Raw genomic sequence first — 18,984 nt, forward strand, 5'->3', positions numbered from 1 at the left:
TGTCTCTGTGTATACATTATTTTTAAAAAAAACAAAAAAAAAACAAAACATTAACAAAATTCTCAACTCTCTTTATGTGTAAACATATTTGAATTTATTCCTAACTATAATCTTAAAAATTAAGGCAATATTTTGACCATGTTTTATTGAGAATGATATTTTTATGATATGTTTATTTGTTTTTCAAAAACCATATTTTAATTAAATAAAATTAATATTTTTATTATTTGAATATTTTTAATGATAATATTTTAAACGAAAAGGAAGTGTCAAGGAATGGTGCCATTGATAAAAAAAAATAGTGAGTATATACAAATAAAAAAAAAAACTCACAAGCTATAACTAACTAGTTTATGTAAAAAAAGTAAACAAATGCTCTAATGTTTGTTTACCCACTAAACTTAATTATACCTTTTTCAAGTTACTAGATAATTATTAAACTAGCTAATATATTACTACAATTACTTAACAAACAAGTGTATCATTAAAATTTTAATAGATGCATGGATCATAAATAATTTAAAAAACCTAAACCCAATTTCAAAGTTGTAGAATATATTTGGTCTAACTGAAAAATTTGAAATAATATAAAGTTACATTTGAAAATATAGACTTAGAATATGAAGAATAAAATTAGTGTACAAGAGCATGAATCATTTAGAAGACTTTAGAGATTCAACTTGAGATTTACCTCGAGGTCCTCTCGTTCTAATGAAGAGTCTATATTCATCGAAGGTCATTGGTGGATAAAGTGAGGGTCTATCCATTGTTACCAACTTTTTTATTGGTTTTATGGGTATATCACTTTTGGGGTTGTAGAAAAAAGCAAGAGAAACTCTCTCTTTGTCCGAATTTACTATCACTCTGTGTTCCACACTCTTGTAAATTGCATTGCTTAGTACCTACATTAACACAACCAAATCATTAACCATTATTATATATGTATAAAGAAATATTCAATTTCAATGATAAATATTGGTAATACACATATATCCAATTCAGTTGCATCTAAAAGTTGAAGTGATTCTTCTTGATTGTTCTAAATCAATCACTCAAAAAAATACATTTTTTTAAACAATTTATTTTTATGTTGCATGAACAAATAAGTAATGTTAATATATATTTTTATTTATTTATTATTTTAACTTTTATTATTATTAAGAAGTGAGTTTAAGTTCACCATATCTCACAAAATCAATTCTTAGGATGATAATTACTTCTATTTATGTATTGTAAATTGACTTTATTTTTATTCGGTTTAATACAATACTAAGAAGTAAGTTTAACTCTAGGTCATCCTAACAAAATTATTAAATATTGTAATATTTAGTTGAGGTGTGATTTCTAACATTTTCTCACGTTGAAATTATCAACTTGTACGTGAAATTATAGATTTATGGGTGGTCCAATAGTAAACTTTAAATATAAATTAACTTTATAAAATCAATTTATAAAATGATGCACTCACTTATAATATATTATGAATATCTTGATTTTTAGTTTATGTGAAATTTACTACATGAAGTCTTTAACAATAACAATATGTGATAATGAAGTTTTTTTTCAAATTAAATAATAATTGAATGAGAGTGGAAAGAGTATTTCATAAGAAACATATTGGCCTATGGGATCTTGAATAGTTAAACACATAAATAATTGTTAGTCACGATGTACATGAGTGTCAACGGTCACTGTGTTTTCATATGGTTATGATTCCGATTTCATATACTTGGTTATTGATTAGTTACATTACAGTGGAATTTTTACAGTTCACAAAGATAAAAAGCACAACTCAGCTTTTTCTATGTTTTTTTTTCACCAAGATAAAAGAGATTCCTTCACACTCTTGACCTTTAGCTCGATGGGCCATTTTGATATATTCTTCGACACTGTGAAGGAATCTCTTTTACATCAAATCCTATGACTCTATCCTTAAACTTTTAGCGTCAAAATGTTATCCACTTTATGTAAGTGCCTAATTTTCAAAACTTATATCATAGATGTCGTAAACATGAAGAAAGTTAATCACTTATTCAACCTTTTTATTCCACTCCGAGGAATTTGATTCATCTAAAATAATTAAATATGTAAATAATAAAGTAATAATCTAAAAATGTAATGATACCATCATCTAATTATAAATTAACATCATGATAAAAGCACTGATGTTTATAATATTTTCAACCGATTAATGCTGTAAAATCTTTACCCTTTAGGAAGATTTAAATAGAAATAACAAAATTAATTTGTCATTACTTTTAATTAAGACAGTTGAAAATATTGACTAACTAACAACATATTTTTAACATGCTCGTTTGAACACATTTTTATATACATTGAAAATAGTAAAAGTCAGTTTCTAGATATTTGGTATTTGAGTGTATTAACAAAACTCCTCGTTTTAAATTTCATCCTTCAACACAAGTGGTGTGGAAAATTATGTTAAATGTTCAAAAAAAGATGCTAAAGGACACGTTTCCCCACATCCATGGTTGAAAACAAAAACTAAAGCAACAACTGAACTTCAGGTGTCCTATGTAGGTGGCCATGTTTATTTTTATGCAGATTATGAGATGAGGTTTTCTACTATTTTGTGAAATGCTCTAATTTTTAGAGTGGAATCTCCAATATCCAATAGTGTGAGGAATTAGTCTAGGAAAACATTTGTGAACAGGGATAACAGTGAGATTGAAGATGATTTACCTGAATTTGATCACCAATATTAACTATGAAAGCATGGCGTGCAGGTTTCACAGTAATCCAATTGTCGCATTTTCGAACTTGAAGACCAGGAACTTCATCATCTGGAAGCAACATAGTCATTCCTCCAGGGTCTGAGTGTGATGATAGACCCAGTGCTAACTCTGGTCGTGGACACTTAGGGTAAAAATTCACTCTCAGACATGCCCCTATCTCTTCCCCCCCAAAAGCATTTTCAAGAATCTTTTCATCTAATCCAAGGTTTATCGACAAAGCCTTAACCAACCTCCCACATAGCTTCACCAACTCCCTCCCATACTCATCAAACATTTCCCTACATCAAACAACACACTGTTAATTCCCACCACACAAACAAAACAAACTTCATGTCTTCTTTTTTTGACACAACTTTCAGATGTTGTTAATGTTGTTTTTCAATTAGAATCAGAGATTTATCTCAGTATAATTACTGATCTTTTAATTGGAAAGCTTGAATCAGACAGAGTAGAGTTTTATCAATTCAATCATAACACGATTATTATATCTCTAACATTCTGATAATTCAAATTAGTATTGAGTATATTAAGAACAGAACTGTGTGCAAAGTTTTGTCCAACTCTTTACAATACTGATAGTGAATTTACCTGCATTGGGGAGGCAAGTGAGGCCATTTGTTACAGTCCTTGAGAGACAAGGGAAGATAGTGAAGATAATAGTAATCACTCCAATCGAGAATAGCACCTTTCTCGATTCCAAGTCTGCTTCCATACCCTTCGTAAGTTTTTGGTGAGTTTGCGTATTGTTGCTTCACCTCCATGGGCAAGTGAAAGAATTGACGCCAAGCTTCCCTAACCCTGTCCATCAAATCAGGATTAACACCATGGTTTGTGATTTGGAAGAAGCCCCACTCCTTGCAAGCGTCTGAGATTTGCTCAAGAATTGAGGATGAGACACGATGGTCGGCGCCACTTAGACCTCCGAGGTCGATGATGGGGATGTTGTTGGCATCATCGAAATTCGAGCTTGTGGATGATGGTCTATCAGTAGAGGGCTTGATGTATCTTTCAGGGATTGAATCGGAGCAGCTTTCGGATAAAGACTGAACCCGAACAATGGGTTCTGGCCAATCTGGTTGCTCTTTTGACATTGCTGGATATAGCTTGGCTGGTTGGTGTTTATGAAGAAAGAGTGAAGTATGAAAGGAATTGGTTATTTCCTTGATTTGAAAATTGAGGGAATTGAAAGAGGAAGAGAAAGATTTGAATCTGTGACAGAGAAAGAAAGAAGAAGAAGAAGAAGAAGAAGAAGAAGAGTGCAGGGATGAGATATGGAGGAAGTGAAACGAAGAGAAGAGGGTGGGACCGTGGTGGCATGAAAAGAGAAATGAACGTAAAAAAAAACGTGAAGTTTGTGGGTTTTTAAAGCTGTGTGCGTCAGTGTGAAGGCTCTGCAAGTTAATTCCAATACACCAGAAAATTCGATGTGGGGACAAGTAAGGAACTCCTCTAGCCATATGATAATTACACAATAATAAAATTTATTTATTTATCTTTCAATAAAGTCTTTTTCGTATTTTCATTAAAAAAAAATTAATATCTGTTAGAAGTTAAAAAATCAGTTATTGATTGTTTTCTATGACGTTGACACGTATGTTTGAAATTTCTAAAATATCATTATTAAACAATTATTCGGTTTAAAATAAAACCGATAACCATCTTGGGACAGGATCATGGTTGTCGCACTTTGTGGTCCATAGACTCTGTTGAGCATGTGATCCAATTCTATCACATTTTTTAACATACGTACTATTTTTAATTTTCAATCACATTTAATTAATAATAAATATTTACGTTAATAAATACCTTTAGAGAAAAATGTAATTAATTTTCTTATAAGATAAAATTAATTTATTTGCAAGTTTAAAGCAACAAATTAATATTTCCTTTCCACACTCCGACGCTAATTTTAATTTATGAAAAAGTAGATGTTACTTTTATGAGTTTAATTTTGGAATAAGACATTGAATTGGGAATGTTAAAGTCTTGTATGTTTTAATGCATAACATGATTATAAAACGTAACAAATAGCAATGAATTAGGAGTATGAGTCGCCAAATTAGGAGGTAACAGCAAATGATTTGGGTTAGAACACGCCTCTCCAACTTTCGACCTCATCTCATCCATGACATCACTTCTCATTCTATTATAAATTGTACTATTTTGAATAAAAATATATATAATCAATCATTAGTTTCGTTTATCATATTATATTCAAAAGTTTTTAAAGTTTAAATAAACTACCATCTTTATCCATATGTTTTTTATAAATACTTTTTATATAAATCATACTATATAAATAAAATATATATCTTATTTTACAGGACATTTATGATGTTAAATTATATATAGATTTACTTATTAAGATGTTTCTAAAACCTGGAAATGTTTGAAGAGAGACTACTTTTTATTTTAAATAATTTAAATTATTAATTTCAATTTGTGAGCAAAAATATGGATCGAAGTTAGAATTGTGTATATAAAATTGTTTTGATCGGTTAAATTACTTTTTGTCTGGTTAGAATATACCACAAATCGTTAAATTTGAATCATTTATGAAAAAATAAATCATAGTCTTGATTTTTTTAGATAGAGAAGTTTTTGGATTAGAATTTGGACTAGACTTTCCTTAATTAATTTTCAATAATGACTTGTTAATTTGAAAATTCTGGTATTGGCTGAATCCTATGTTGATTTTTCTTTTATCGTTATTACATTACATTTTAAAATGATAATTTTAATCCTTTAACTTTAGATGACATAATATGCATGGAAATTGGAGGAAACATGCATAATATTTAGTTGAAAATGTGGGAAATTTTATATAATTAATAGAATTTAAGTTTTGTAACTTTTGGTTAGATGATTGGATTATTTTTTATAATTGTGATGATAGTGTGCTGGGACTTAAGGAGATAACAATAAGATTCATCATAGCAATAATGATCATATCTTTATTCTATGTTTTTAAATTTGAAAACTTCATATTTTTAAAAATATGCACTTATGTAGGTTTTTTTTTTTATAAAATCATAATTATGAATAATTATTTTTGTGTGTGTTTGTAAATATTTAATGTTTATGGTGATAAACTTTATAACTTAGATTTTATTCATAAAAAATATTTTTATTAGTATAGTAGACTTTCATCTTATATTTTTTTAGAATTTTTTATTAATAGTTACATATTACCTGTGTATTATTTTTATTAATATATAAATTTTGATCTAATTTTTAATATTTTATTGTATTTTTTTTTAATAATTTTTTTTATGTAATGACAAATGATTATTGTTACTTGTGTTAGTTGAAAGATGAAGATTTATAATGATTTCTAACATGCGAATTTTTATAAAAAAAAATAATATTAAATGTATGGGTTGATTACATGATAAATGAAACTTTTCATAAAATATATTTTAAAATTAATAATATTATATTTATTAAATTTACTATACAATGTGATGTGCGTAATAGGATTAATAAAACAATATCTAATAGTTATTAGATATATACAAAATTTCAAACCGTATTGTATTAATTAAAATTACCATTAAGGATCAATTTAAAAATGTATTAAAATTTCAATTTAATGATTGTAGTAGAAATTTATTTTTTGAAAATTTTAAACTGTGGTATCTGTGTGTGTCATTTTATGAATATTTAAAAAAATATGGATATATGAAAATTAGTTATATTTTTTATGTTTTTAATATAATTAATGACATGGAATAGAGTAATAAAAACTAAAATATAATATAACTAAAAAATGTAATTAGTGTTAAATTATCTTATTAAATTAAAATTAGTCTAATTTATTAAAAACATGTTTGATTAAAAATAAGATAAGATAATATTTTTTATTGATTTAATTTATTTGAAAGAGAATAATTGTGTTTTTATAGTTTGTAAGAATTTAAAAGAATATTTATTTTTGTATATTAAAAGAAACGAGCATTTAAATTCCGGATATACACCATTTGAGATGAGATAATTATAGAAATTTATTTCGTAAATATTTAAAACAATATGTAAAATATTTGTTAATTCATCATATATAATTATACTAATTAAGGTAATTATAATTATAATATGCAATTATTTGTCCTTCTTATAATCAGAGTTGTTTGATTAACATTTAAGTTGACAATTGAAAGATTTGTTTAAATTTAAATTAGTTGATAAGATAGCATGAAACTTGTCTATTGAAATAAAACCTACTAAGATCAATGATAAACAAATCAAACAATTGAGGAAAACAACATTAGTTAAAATGTCTTAGAAGGTCATGTTAGGAGACATTACATGGTAGCTTGAGAATCTTTACAAAATATTTTGCCCAAATTCTTTTATTTTCTATGTACAAAAAATATTATATTAGATGTAAAAAAAATTGCAAAGTGTCAAATCTATAAAATACTACAATTTAAAAAAATCTTTATATATATATATATATATAAAGTTGAGATTTGTTTGGGGAAAATGTAAGGGCTTGTTTGTTATTAGGGTCTATTTGCATGTGAAATTTATAATTTTAATTTGTAGAAGTGGAAATTTATGCTTAAATTATGGTATTGGTTAAATATATTTGTTAATTGAAATCTTGAAACTTGGTTTTAATTATAATTTGGAAATAATGGCATAATTTTAGAATGAAAATGTTAAATTTTGAGTGTTGACTTTTTTTACATAAATACTTAATTGTACGAACTTCACTCAGCGAAATAGACACGTATTCAACATGTGGAATTTCTTTCAAATATTTTTCTCAAGTGAAATTGAGAGAAATTGTTTTTTTTTTAAACCTACTGAGTGAAATACTAAAAAATAGTTTAGGTTAGATTAATTATTTAGTCTTATTTTTTGAAAAAGTTGTGCTGTATAAAGTTTTATTTTAACATTTATATATAAAAAAAAACTTCATTACTCTGATGGTGCCATAAGAGAAGAAGGGGTAGGCACAATGAGCTGTCATCTGGAATTTATTGTGTGGCTAGTTTGAGGCTAGGATTTGAGTTTTGCCAAAGTATTGGGTGGAACCGAATGAGATTGAGCAATTGTATATTAGGTGCATACACTATGCTTTTTTTTCTTAATTATTTAATTTTATGTTTACATTCTCTTTTTTTTTTCATCCCTTTTTAAAATTTTACACATTAATTTATTAATGAATTAATGTGTGATCTGTTTAACAATCTTGCATGTTAGGTTAAGGTGGGATCACAAAACAATATAATTTTGTTTCATCCTTTAAAAGTATCATTGTGAAACTTGACATCTCAACTAACAACAATCATCTGTCATCACATAAAAAAATATTATTAAAAAAAATACAATAAAATATGGGAAGATTATACCAAAACTCATATATTAAAAAAAAAATATATAGGTAATCTAATCTATTAATAAAGAATTTTAAGAAAATATTAGATGATAGTCTATTTTACCAATAAAAATACTATTTATGAATAAAACTTAAGTTAGCAAGCTTATCAACACCTTCATTTCTTTTATGAAAAACGTGCGAAACCCTAAACCTAATTTTTTCCATTTTAAAACAAGTGTTCCACCTATTAAACAATTTTTTTTTAGTAAATGCAACACAAACCAATACTGAATCACATTAGTAAGACTTATATTTTGAATTTGTTTAAATAATAACTATTAAAATTATACTTTTGTATTTCTTTTCCTCTTTTAACAACTCCTATTGTTTTAATACATCAAATTCGTAATTTATTATACTATTAACTACAAGGAAAAAAAACCCGTTTTTATAAGTATTACAAGATTTTTATAAGTACTACAAGACATCATATGTAGTAAGTCAATGAAAAATGATAAATATGCTTATTGTCAATGTCTTGTTGGTCTATGAATTATAAACATTACTAGTGGTAAACATATTAAGTCGACCTAATGTCACATCTGTAGTTTATTTTATTTTTAAAACTTATATTATTTTTATTTGTTTAGAAACTCTTAGTTTCTTTAATAAAATACACTGATCACACTTATTTAGTTAACTAATAATAATATAATAATATATAATAACTGTAATCACCTGAAATATTTAAACTCATGGATTGTTATCATTGGAAATAAATAAAAAATTCAATTTCATTTTGGCGAAAATAATAGATGTGGTGTTGCCTTTTATATTTTATTTATTTTTTGAATGGAGGCATAAACCAAAAATATGGGTGTTGATATGAATTTTCGTAATTTATTTATTTTATTAAAATAATCGTTTTAAGATTTCTTTACAAAAAAATTTAAAAATGAGATTTAAAAATAGTTAATTATTCATATAATTTATTATTAAAATAAGTTAAATTTTACAGTTGGTAAACATGCTTTAATTGTTCCCAAAGATTAAAATAAAAGTACATATTTGGATTAAAAAAAGTAAACATAAGAACATTTGGGAAAAGCCCATTTGAGTTATTTGGAAACCAGGCCCGGCCCACTGATTTCCTCCGGTCGTTTGGCATTGGGTTTTTGTTTCTCTTTGTTCTGCTCCGCCAGATAACCATTTTGTCTGTGTGATTCCTTTCTTCACAGCGCTGTGAAAGATCCTTAGTCGCTGATAGGAAAAGATGAGGTGCCTGTGCATTTTTCTTCCATTTGCTTCTGTTCTACATTTTCTTGCCTCTTTATTATGCTTTTTATTATATGTACAATATGCATCACTGCTATTCATTGATCAATAAGATTTACTATTGTGTTTTGACTTTCTGATTTGTTGTTTGATGCTTGTGGTGTAGTAAGCTTCAGAGTGATGCCTTGCGAAAAATATTTTTATCAGTTCATAATTTTAAAAAAAAACATTAAAACACAATTTAATTTTTTATTTATTGAAAGTGATGAAATGTTGAAAAAACAATAATTTTCAATACAGAAAAAGTTAACATAAAAAAAACACAGGCCCTGAGTTTAGTACCTGCGACATCGGCTTCTCCAAATCCCATCCTAGAGCGACGATTTAGTGGCTGTCAACATGCTTTCAGGTTTCTTGCTTTACCCATTTCATGCTGTTATTATCAGGCTTCGGCAAACTACGTTTCTTTTTTGTAATGCCAAAAAGTGTATATTTTTTGCATCACTTTTCTTTTCATCCCCTTTTATGGATCATTTCACTTTGCATTCTTCTTGGGTCTGCTATTGGGTTATCAAAATTCTCTCATTCGTAAATGGCTGAACCACTAAAACGGTCTTGCGTTACCCATCTTGCAATCCTTCACGAGCATTGTGTAATCCTTGCCACTCCGGTTATTACCTGATACACTTGGATTCCATATGTTTGATGAAGTTCCTACCTGAATAGATTTTGTGATGACCAAACATTAGTTTATGATGCTTGTGAATTTTTGAGACTTATTTAGCAATTCATTCATGTATAAGTGTTATAGACTGTTGACTGGTTTCTCCGAAAGAAAAAATATTTATTGCTCATTTGGCCCTTCCTGTCCTCATTCACAGGTAACATAAATTTTTAGGGATTGCAATTTTCAATTCCCCTGTTTTCTTATATTTGGTTTTATCAGAGGTAACTTCTGTTAGTTGAGACAAGGTTATCCTTAAATTTCACAGGGCCTGTCACCAGCTCATATTCGTGTGTTTTTTTTTTTTTTTTTTTATATTGCAGTCATAAAAAATACTATATTCCCTTTAGATCTGTAGTAGAAGTCCTGTTGAAGTTGTCCAAATAAGGATGGTAGAATAGATGAAGGGTAAGTAGAGGAAGACCAGGGAAAACTATAGGTGAAACCTTCATAGTTTGCCCATTGGCGTGATCCACAATAGAATGTTGTGACATGGTTTGATTCTTATACCAATCTTATCTCGTGGGAAAAGGCTTAGTTGCCGTTGTTATTGCAGTCATGAAAAGGACTTGAATAGACAGACTATGTTCTTTAAAATGCTATTTTTCTTCACAATTTTGATAAGGCTGTGTTATATTATGTGCATATTTTTCAAATTTGTTTTGAAGCGTGTATCTATTTAGCATTTTCAAGTTATCATCAGTGAGAAAGAAGTTTCCATGTCCATATGTCAAACCCTGCAATTCAAAAATAAAATAAAATCTGCTGACCTTGCTAGATTTGGCGTTCTTTTTCTGCAGGTTCGACCACTGGGAGTTACTTGCGACTCAGAACTGCAAATTTCCACAAAATACCAATTTCTGGTAGTCCAATTCTTTGTCCTACTTTTCCTTTATGTCGCATGATTTGTATAGCATTTATCCTCATGTCATGTGGACTTAATTTCATGTCTTTGCTTGTACTGATCATGTTCGGTGGCTAGGTCATAATTCATAAAAGAGTTAATATTCAAATGTTTTAAAATTATTTCTGTAGGTTTAAGGGGAGAGAGGGTGGAATTTTGTACGAGTGTAAGGTTTCTTCTTAAGCATCAAGTTTCCTGCAAACTTACCGATGGGGGAAATGATTCAAGCTCATCGATGCGAAAGAGTCAACCTTTGGTTAAGATGTGTGGCATTACATCAGCCAAAGATGCTGCAATGGCAGCTGAAGCTGGTGCAAATTTAATTGGAATGATCATCTGGCCTAACTCAAAACGTTCTATTTCACTTTCGGTTGCAAAGGAGATATCGAAGGTTGCAAGAGATTATGGGGCAGAGCCTGTGGGTGTATTCGTGGATGATGATTCAGAAACAATTCTAAGAGCTTCTGATGCGGCAAACCTTGAATTTGTGCAGGTACTTTTTTTGCCTAAGGTTAATGTACTGTCTAAGATAGTTAAATGCTTAATTACATAACATTTGGACAATGCAGCTTCATGGACATGGTTCCCGGTTAGCTTTCCCATCTTTAATTCAGGAAAATCGTGTAATATATGTTCTCCATGCAAATGACGATGGGAATCTTTCGAACACTATTTCTGAGGAAGAGTGTTCTCTAGTTGATTGGGTCCTTGTTGATAGTGCACAAGGTGGCAGGTAAAGGCATACATCTTGTATAGCTCAATGTCCATCAACTTGTTGTAAGAATCTTCATTTCCCCGTGAATGTTAATAACATAGAACTAATAAGACTTTTTTGCAGTGGAAAAGCATTCGATTGGGCACAGTTGAAACTACCAAAAATTAGAAGCAAGTACGGTTGGCTCTTAGCCGGTGGGATCAATCCTGAGAATGTTTCAGAGGCTCTATCCACTCTCAAGCCTGAAGGGGTGGATGTCAGCAGTGGCATTTGTGCATCAGATGGCATTCGTAAAGATCAATCAAGAATAGCTTCTTTCATGAATGCAGTGCATTCTTTTGAGTGTTGATTTCCAACTTACTATGAGTCTCGAGAAAAGAAATATTGTGATTTGGTAATATCCTTCTGATGTCTTGTTGCAAATTTCTTTCCAAGTCCAATTGTATCCCTGAAGTTTTTAGTTGGGAGCTTTTTCGTGGCACAATATTGTAATGCGAGGTGAGAATATATGGGTACAATCTTTATTTAATTAATACAAATTCGAATAAAATAACTTGCTTTCCCTTTATTATGTATACTTTTTTTTTCTTTAAAAAAAAATGGGTTTTGCGACTTATATTTGTTCTTTATCGTTGCACACAACCACCCACTTGCAATTTTATGTACTGTTTTTGTTGTGTTTGTGGTTTGTTAAAGTACTGTGTTTTTTTTTATAGGGGATTGATTAAAAAAAAGAAAGGTCTTTTATGGTTGGAGGCTAGTTTGATAAAGTATTTATGTTTGTATGTATTTTGAAGTTTGATGTCATGATATTTCCTAACTTTTGTCAAGGGTGAACCTGAATTTATGTTAGTATGTATTAAGGAGTTTCATGTAATGGTATACTCTTTTGTCAAGAGGGTGAATTTCTTTTGTTTTTTGGGACAAGGATTTGTTGATAATTTCTATTTGGAGTTTGTGATAGAATTTGAAGTGAGGTTCTATATTTTTTTTTTCTGTATAAGGATTATATCATTCTTTGATTTATATTTTCTTTTGTTGATAAAAAAAAAAAACAGATACAATTGTATACTTATTCGTTTAGTTACCTACTTAAAATGTGTTTTTTTCTAGAGATTTGAACAGGAAGAAGACTCATGTGTTATTAAACAAACAAAATATGTCTAGATATTCTGATTTCTACCTGCAAAGGTGGATTGCAATGAACAGTTTAAATAAATAAGTAAACCAGTTTAAGTGGATTGCACCAATAATTTTGCTCACGATGTTAAGTGTTGCAAACATCAACATGCTCTGATAAAAAACAAATAAAAAGGATAATGCAAACATCAAACAAATTAGTAGGGGCTTCTTGAACTCCACAACTTTTTTAAGTTTATCAAGTATATATTAACATACAAAAACACTATCCTTACCTCAAAAGTATATATTAATAACTAATAAAAAATTAACTTATATTAGAATAAACCGACAAATAAACTAAAAGGATAAAATATTTTTAAGTAACAACCACATATAAAATAAAATTTATAAATAAATTAAATCACAGAAGATAAGTGCATTAAATAAAGCATGAAACTTATTTTAACAAAAAAATTAGAACTTCTCGTATATTATTATAAATGTATTAAAATATACATACAGTGTATTCAAGGAGTCTTTAAAAAGAAAAAAAAATGTATATCGTGATAACCAGTTTGGTAATTTTCTTATGACTGCCTGTTTGAAATTTTCAAAAGCGACTAATTTTTATTAATAACTTTTAGATCTTATTTTTCTATTCATAGTAAATGACATATGTACAAGGATTAAAAAAATACGAGTATTTGCAGTTTTATCATCTCATTTTTATCAATAGAAAAACAAATTTGTATAGATCATAACATTCATAACTTTTCTGTTTACTTTTCTAATTAAGAGTAAACACCCAAAATATCATAGTTAAATTATGATTTAATCCACTGTGATACGAAAATAATATACCCACTAATATTTTTTTTAGGTTTTGAATTGAATGTAGTTCTTTTATTTTTTATATGTTTTTATCATGACTCATTAATTAATATTGATTATTTTTGGTGTTTATTTTTATAAAAACCTCACTTTGTGATGTTGCTAAATCTACTTCTGTTAGAGAAATGACTTTTAAACTAGTATTCATGTTGTCTAACTCTGAAATGATACATCTAAGAAAGTTATTCAGGATATCTATCTATAATATAATATAATATAATATGATTTGATAGTGAATATCAAATTTATTCATAAAAGTAAAAACCTTATTGTTAATGTCTTGTTGGTTTATGAATTATAAACATTACTACTGATAAAATACTAAGTCTACCTAATGTCACATTTGTAGTTTATTTTATTTAAAAAAAAAACTTATATTATTTTTCTTCGTTTAGAAACTCTTAATTTAAAATATAAATACTGATCGCACTTATTTAATTAACTATTAATAATATATAATAACTGTAATCACATGAAATATTTAAACTTATGGATTGTTATTATTGGAAATAAATAAAAAACTCAATTGAATTTTGGCGAAAATAATAGATGTGGTGTTGCCTTATATATATATATATATATATATATATATATATATTTTGAATGGAGTCATGAAAGTAAGATAAAGAAGATTACGTGTTGATATGATTTTTCGTAATTTATTTTTTATTAAAATAATCGTTTTAAGATTTCTTTACAAAAAACCTTTAAAAATGAGATCCTTTGGGTAAAGCCCATTTTGAATGGAAACCAGGCCCGGCCCACTTATTTCCCCCGGTCCATAGTATATACAGATTCCTTCAGCCGCATGACCTAGTTAGGGTTATCGACTTCAGGTATTTACACTCTGAACGTTTGCCACTGGGTTTTTGTTTCTCTTTGTTCTGCTCCGCTAGATAACCATTTTGTCTGTGTGATTCTTTTCTTCACAGCGCTGTGAGAGATCCTTAGTCGCTGATTGAAAAAGATGAGGTGTCTATGCTTTTTCCTTCCATTTGCTTCTGTTCTACATTTTCTTGCCTCTTTAACTACGCTTTTTTATTATATGTACAATATACCTCACTGCTATTCATTGACGAATAAGATTTACTATTGTGTTATGTCTTTCTGATTTGTTGTTTGATGTTTGTGGTGTAGTAAGCTTCAGAGTGATGCCTTGCGAGAAGCTATCACTGGAATCATGGCCGATTCCAAGGAGAAGAATCGCAAATTTGTGGAGACTATCGAACTCCAGATTGGGCTGAAAAACTACGATCCACAAAAGGACAAGCGTTTCAGCGGCTCTGTCAAGTTGCCCCACATTCCTCGCCCCAAGATGAAAATTTGCATGCTTGGTGATGCACAACATGTCGAAGAGGTATCAACCTGTTGTATTCATCAAAATAATTTCATTGTTATTTGACGTGTTTCAAACTCGAGCTTTATATTATCTTTTTTAAGTATTTCATGCACATTGTATGCTAATTTTGACTGCAGAACTATGTTTGATTTCTTCTGTTTCCTTCTTTTAGAATCTTGCTATTTGATTGATTAAATTTACTTTTTGTTAGTAATTGCTTCATTATCTTGAAAGTTGAAATGACAACGTTTCTGTAATTCTGTACTTGCAATCCATGAAATGAAAGTCAGCCATGTGGCTTTTATCTTGTTTGTTGATAATTGTTGTTCAGTTGTTGCTAAGTTTCTTGTGTTAATGTTTTTTGCTCTAATCTGCAGGCCGAGAAGATAGGTCTGGACTGGATGGATGTGGAAGCCTTGAAGAAGCTTAACAAGAATAAGAAGTTGGTGAAGAAGCTAGCTAAGAAGTACCATGCCTTTTTAGCTTCTGAAGCAGTTATTAAGCAGATTCCACGTCTGTTGGGTCCTGGTCTAAACAAGGCAGGCATGTATTCCAATTTTATTTCTTGGGTTAGGGTATTTTTTTTTAACTTGTTAGATTTATGGTGATTTGCTTGTCTTTTTTTTTTTATCATTTTTACACTAGGACATTGTAGTCTTATTATAAGTCATTTGTCACATGATATATAATTTTGCTAGTAAATAGGAACTGCATGCTTTGCATTATGTTATCTGGAATAATTTTCTGTTCACATTTTAACGATCCCTTCCCTGCATATTGTGGACTATGTTCAATATAAATTTTACATTGTTTTTTTCTGTTGTAGCTGAGTTTATTGGTTGTGTAACTTTGCAGGAAAGTTCCCTACACTTGTTACTCACCAGGAAACTCTTGAGTCTAAAGTAAATGAGTCTAAGGCTATGGTCAAATTTCAACTCAAGAAGGTGCTCTGCATGGGAGTAGCCGTGGGCAATGTCAGCATGGAGGAGAAACAAATCTTCCAAAATGTTCAACTGAGTGTTAACTTCCTAGTATCCTTGTTGAAAAAGAACTGGCAAAATGTGAGTAATTCACTCAATATTTATTAAAATCATCGTCTCTGTTACATTATTTTTTATTGTGTTTTTTTCTTGAAAACATGTTTTTGTAGCCGTTTTCTGCTTATATGTTTGATTCATGAGCAAATTTATCTGTGCAACCAAAAATGGTTAGCATCATTTTATTTGCGTGGATCGAATATATGCTTACCACATAGGTTTTCTCATTTGCTTTTACGGTGATGTAGATTTTTCCCATCTCATTTCTCTTTCTGATTTCAACTGTAAGCCCTCCTATATGTTTGTTAATTTCTACGGATTAAACCTGATTTGGTTCTTTAAGTATTACATTCTCCCATAATCAATCTATATAATTAAGGAAAATATATGGAAATAGTTCCTATTGTATTGAATACACCTATCAATTTAGTTAATGTATTTTACTAAGGTTCCTTGGACAATTTTGTTGCATTATTTATTTATAAGTTTAATGTTTTGAATAGGCGAGAGAATACTTTTAGGGCTGTTTTAAGAGTAGTTTCTTTACTAACCGTACAAAATGTGATATCAAATCAGTGAATGAAATTTTGGCGTATGCTGGCTAACGTTGTTTTGAAATTTGTTCCCTTGGATGACTTTGGGGGACCATACATGGCAGTCTCAATCCTACATTAGTCCTTATTTTTCATATCCTTGGAATATTTTGTACCTGGTTGATTTTTTCTCAGAATATCATCAACTAATGTAATTTTTTGTTAATTTCAGGTTAGGTGCTTGTATCTGAAGAGTACCATGGGGAAATCTTACCGCGTCTTTTGAGCGATATCTATTTTTATTTTGGTGAATTTGTTATGGCCCATAATACATTTATCTTAATAGCTAGATGCAAATTTTCATCTTGTTACAGTTTTGTGGGTTTGACTTTTATTGTTTTCGTGTTCATGTTCAAACATTTGATAATGATATGGGTTATTTTTGGCTCTTCTTTCTTAGTTAATTGCTATGATTCTTCCGTCTGATGCAAGCTCATAAATGCATGTATTTTGTATTTGGCTCATATTTAGCTGAACTAAGAATTTGTTTTGAAGCTATTATTATGTTGTAGGAAAAATAGCTTAAAAGTGATTTTTATTGAAAGATTACCCTCAACTGGAGATGTTGTGGTTGGTTAACACCATTAAAATAATCTCCATGTCCACAAATTTTTCGTTGTAGTCTAAAATAGGCGTGTGTTCAAATAAAAACACAATTACTTGTTCTTGTACGTCCTTAAAGTTATTATTTTAAAATATTAGATGAGACTTAACAGTATGAAAAAGTATACTGTTTATTGTGCTCAAGCCCATTAACTTTAAAAATATATACTCTAATAAGATATTTGTGGTGCAAAACGTTAAAATTGTGTGTATGTCTCGAGAATACTTTTTCTTTCTAGTGTATAACAATATGCGTCTTATTATGGTTGTTGTTTGTCTTTTCTATTATTCAGATTACTTTATTGGAATGAATTAAGTACAATTAACTGTTTCTTTTGGCTTCCTGGGATTCTTCTTGAATTTGCATCAGTTAGAACAAATCAATGGCGATTAAATATACTAATTATCTTTGGAAATTACGATTTTATTTGATGTCCTTTTACCAATTCAGTTACAATGTTTTAATAATCCTTTCAAGTTGGGAATTTATGTCTAACAGCTGTTTTAAAATATTTTAACCAAATATAGTTTTACAAGAATTCTTAAAAAATGTTTTTAGGGATATAGGGTTATAATTGTTATAATAATTAATTATCATAAGTAAAAGGTTAAAAAGTAAAATATTACTTAAGATTAAAACTTTTTAAGAGTTGATTTTAGATACACAAATATATTTATTATAAATGCCCTAATTTTAAAGATTGATATTTTTATAATATCAAATTATTTTTTTAGTAGTTATATTTCTTTTTTATCACAGTAGATTTTTAATTTTAAAGTATTCTTAAAAGCACAAAACACGAAGAAATAGAATTGAAATGTTTATTTTAAATGATTTGTTAAAAGGATTAAGTATAAGCATTTAGCATTATTTATATTCAATGAAAATAATGCTTTGAGATTATATTACTTCCCTTAGTATATTCATATAAAATCATTCGAAGTATCTATATTATATTATTTTCGATTGAAAAATCTGCATTAAATTTTTTATTTATTTATATATACTAATACTATTGCTAATAGTTTTACTAATCAAGGAATAAAAAAATTTTGTAATAAGAAATTTGTTGTTGTTTTCTTACATAAATTTAGGATGTTATACTTTCTGATTTAATTAGATTAGTTTAATTATATCTTTGTCGTTTATTTTTTTTTATAAAAGAATCAAAATAGTGTTGACGTAAAACATCAATCACCAATGAGTTAACAGTATTTCTCTGACGATGCCTTTTGTCTGTTTCTTTTTCTTTTAAAATCCTTTAATTTTTACATATTTACTATGAGCTTCTCTAATAACAACCAAGCATTAAAGTCATATAGTCATCAATAAATGATCAATTACAAACATTAAATTAGTATAGTCCTCATATCAATTTGTGTTGAATTGAACTATCCCTTGAAGAAGTAAAATTAATTAAAAAAAAAGATACAAAAGAAGAATTAGTTGGATCCTTACACTGTTCCGCTGTCCGTAAAAACAAAGCTAAACTAATATGATGTTATATTTTAAATAAATAAACTGGAGTTCTCAATTAAAATAATAATATTTTATTTTAGGTATATAATTTTTTCAGTAAATGTTATACTTTTAATGATTTTATTTATTACATTCTTCTTTTTTGCTGAAATATTAATTTCTTAATGTTTATTTTTGAGGCAGTTATGAACAAAATCATTATCAAATTACTCAGATCCC

The 18,984-nt window shown here is 28.5% G+C and overlaps 3 protein-coding genes across 7 annotated transcripts; 2 read left to right on the plus strand and 1 right to left on the minus strand.

Moving 5' to 3' along the window:
• Positions 1 to 538: 538 nt before the first annotated feature.
• Positions 539 to 4,094, minus strand: LOC137815089 (jasmonate-induced oxygenase 2-like). The gene is made up of 3 exons (XM_068618124.1): positions 3,345 to 4,094; positions 2,704 to 3,034; positions 539 to 902 (listed from the first exon to the last, which is right to left on the minus strand). Exons 1-3 carry the CDS (start codon positions 3,845 to 3,847, stop codon positions 654 to 656), a joined length of 1,083 nt encoding a protein of 360 aa, XP_068474225.1. The 5' UTR covers positions 3,848 to 4,094; the 3' UTR covers positions 539 to 653.
• A 5,112-nt stretch (positions 4,095 to 9,206) lies between these two features.
• LOC137815090 (N-(5'-phosphoribosyl)anthranilate isomerase 1, chloroplastic) lies at positions 9,207 to 12,268 on the plus strand. 5 transcript variants are annotated; one of them, XM_068618129.1, is made up of 6 exons: positions 9,207 to 9,360; positions 9,684 to 9,766; positions 10,882 to 10,944; positions 11,117 to 11,478; positions 11,555 to 11,718; positions 11,824 to 12,268. In XM_068618129.1, exons 2-6 carry the CDS (start codon positions 9,757 to 9,759, stop codon positions 12,047 to 12,049), a joined length of 825 nt encoding a protein of 274 aa, XP_068474230.1. In that variant the 5' UTR covers positions 9,207 to 9,360; positions 9,684 to 9,756; the 3' UTR covers positions 12,050 to 12,268. The 5 variants fall into 5 exon arrangements, with proteins under 5 accessions (XP_068474230.1, XP_068474229.1, XP_068474227.1 ...); XM_068618128.1 differs by having other exon boundaries at positions 9,248 to 9,360; positions 9,658 to 9,766; XM_068618126.1 differs by having other exon boundaries at positions 9,251 to 9,360; positions 9,524 to 9,766.
• Positions 12,269 to 14,494: 2,226 nt separating this feature from the next.
• Positions 14,495 to 17,072, plus strand: LOC137815091 (large ribosomal subunit protein uL1-like). Its single transcript, XM_068618131.1, has 6 exons — positions 14,495 to 14,549; positions 14,646 to 14,685; positions 14,851 to 15,070; positions 15,430 to 15,595; positions 15,908 to 16,113; positions 16,855 to 17,072. Exons 2-6 carry the CDS (start codon positions 14,681 to 14,683, stop codon positions 16,906 to 16,908), a joined length of 651 nt encoding a protein of 216 aa, XP_068474232.1. The 5' UTR covers positions 14,495 to 14,549; positions 14,646 to 14,680; the 3' UTR covers positions 16,909 to 17,072.
• The last annotated feature ends 1,912 nt before the right edge of the window (positions 17,073 to 18,984 follow it).

This window comes from Phaseolus vulgaris, chromosome 1 (assembly GCF_000499845.2).
Source record: "Phaseolus vulgaris cultivar G19833 chromosome 1, P. vulgaris v2.0, whole genome shotgun sequence".
Taxonomy (NCBI): Eukaryota; Viridiplantae; Streptophyta; class Magnoliopsida; order Fabales; family Fabaceae; genus Phaseolus; species Phaseolus vulgaris.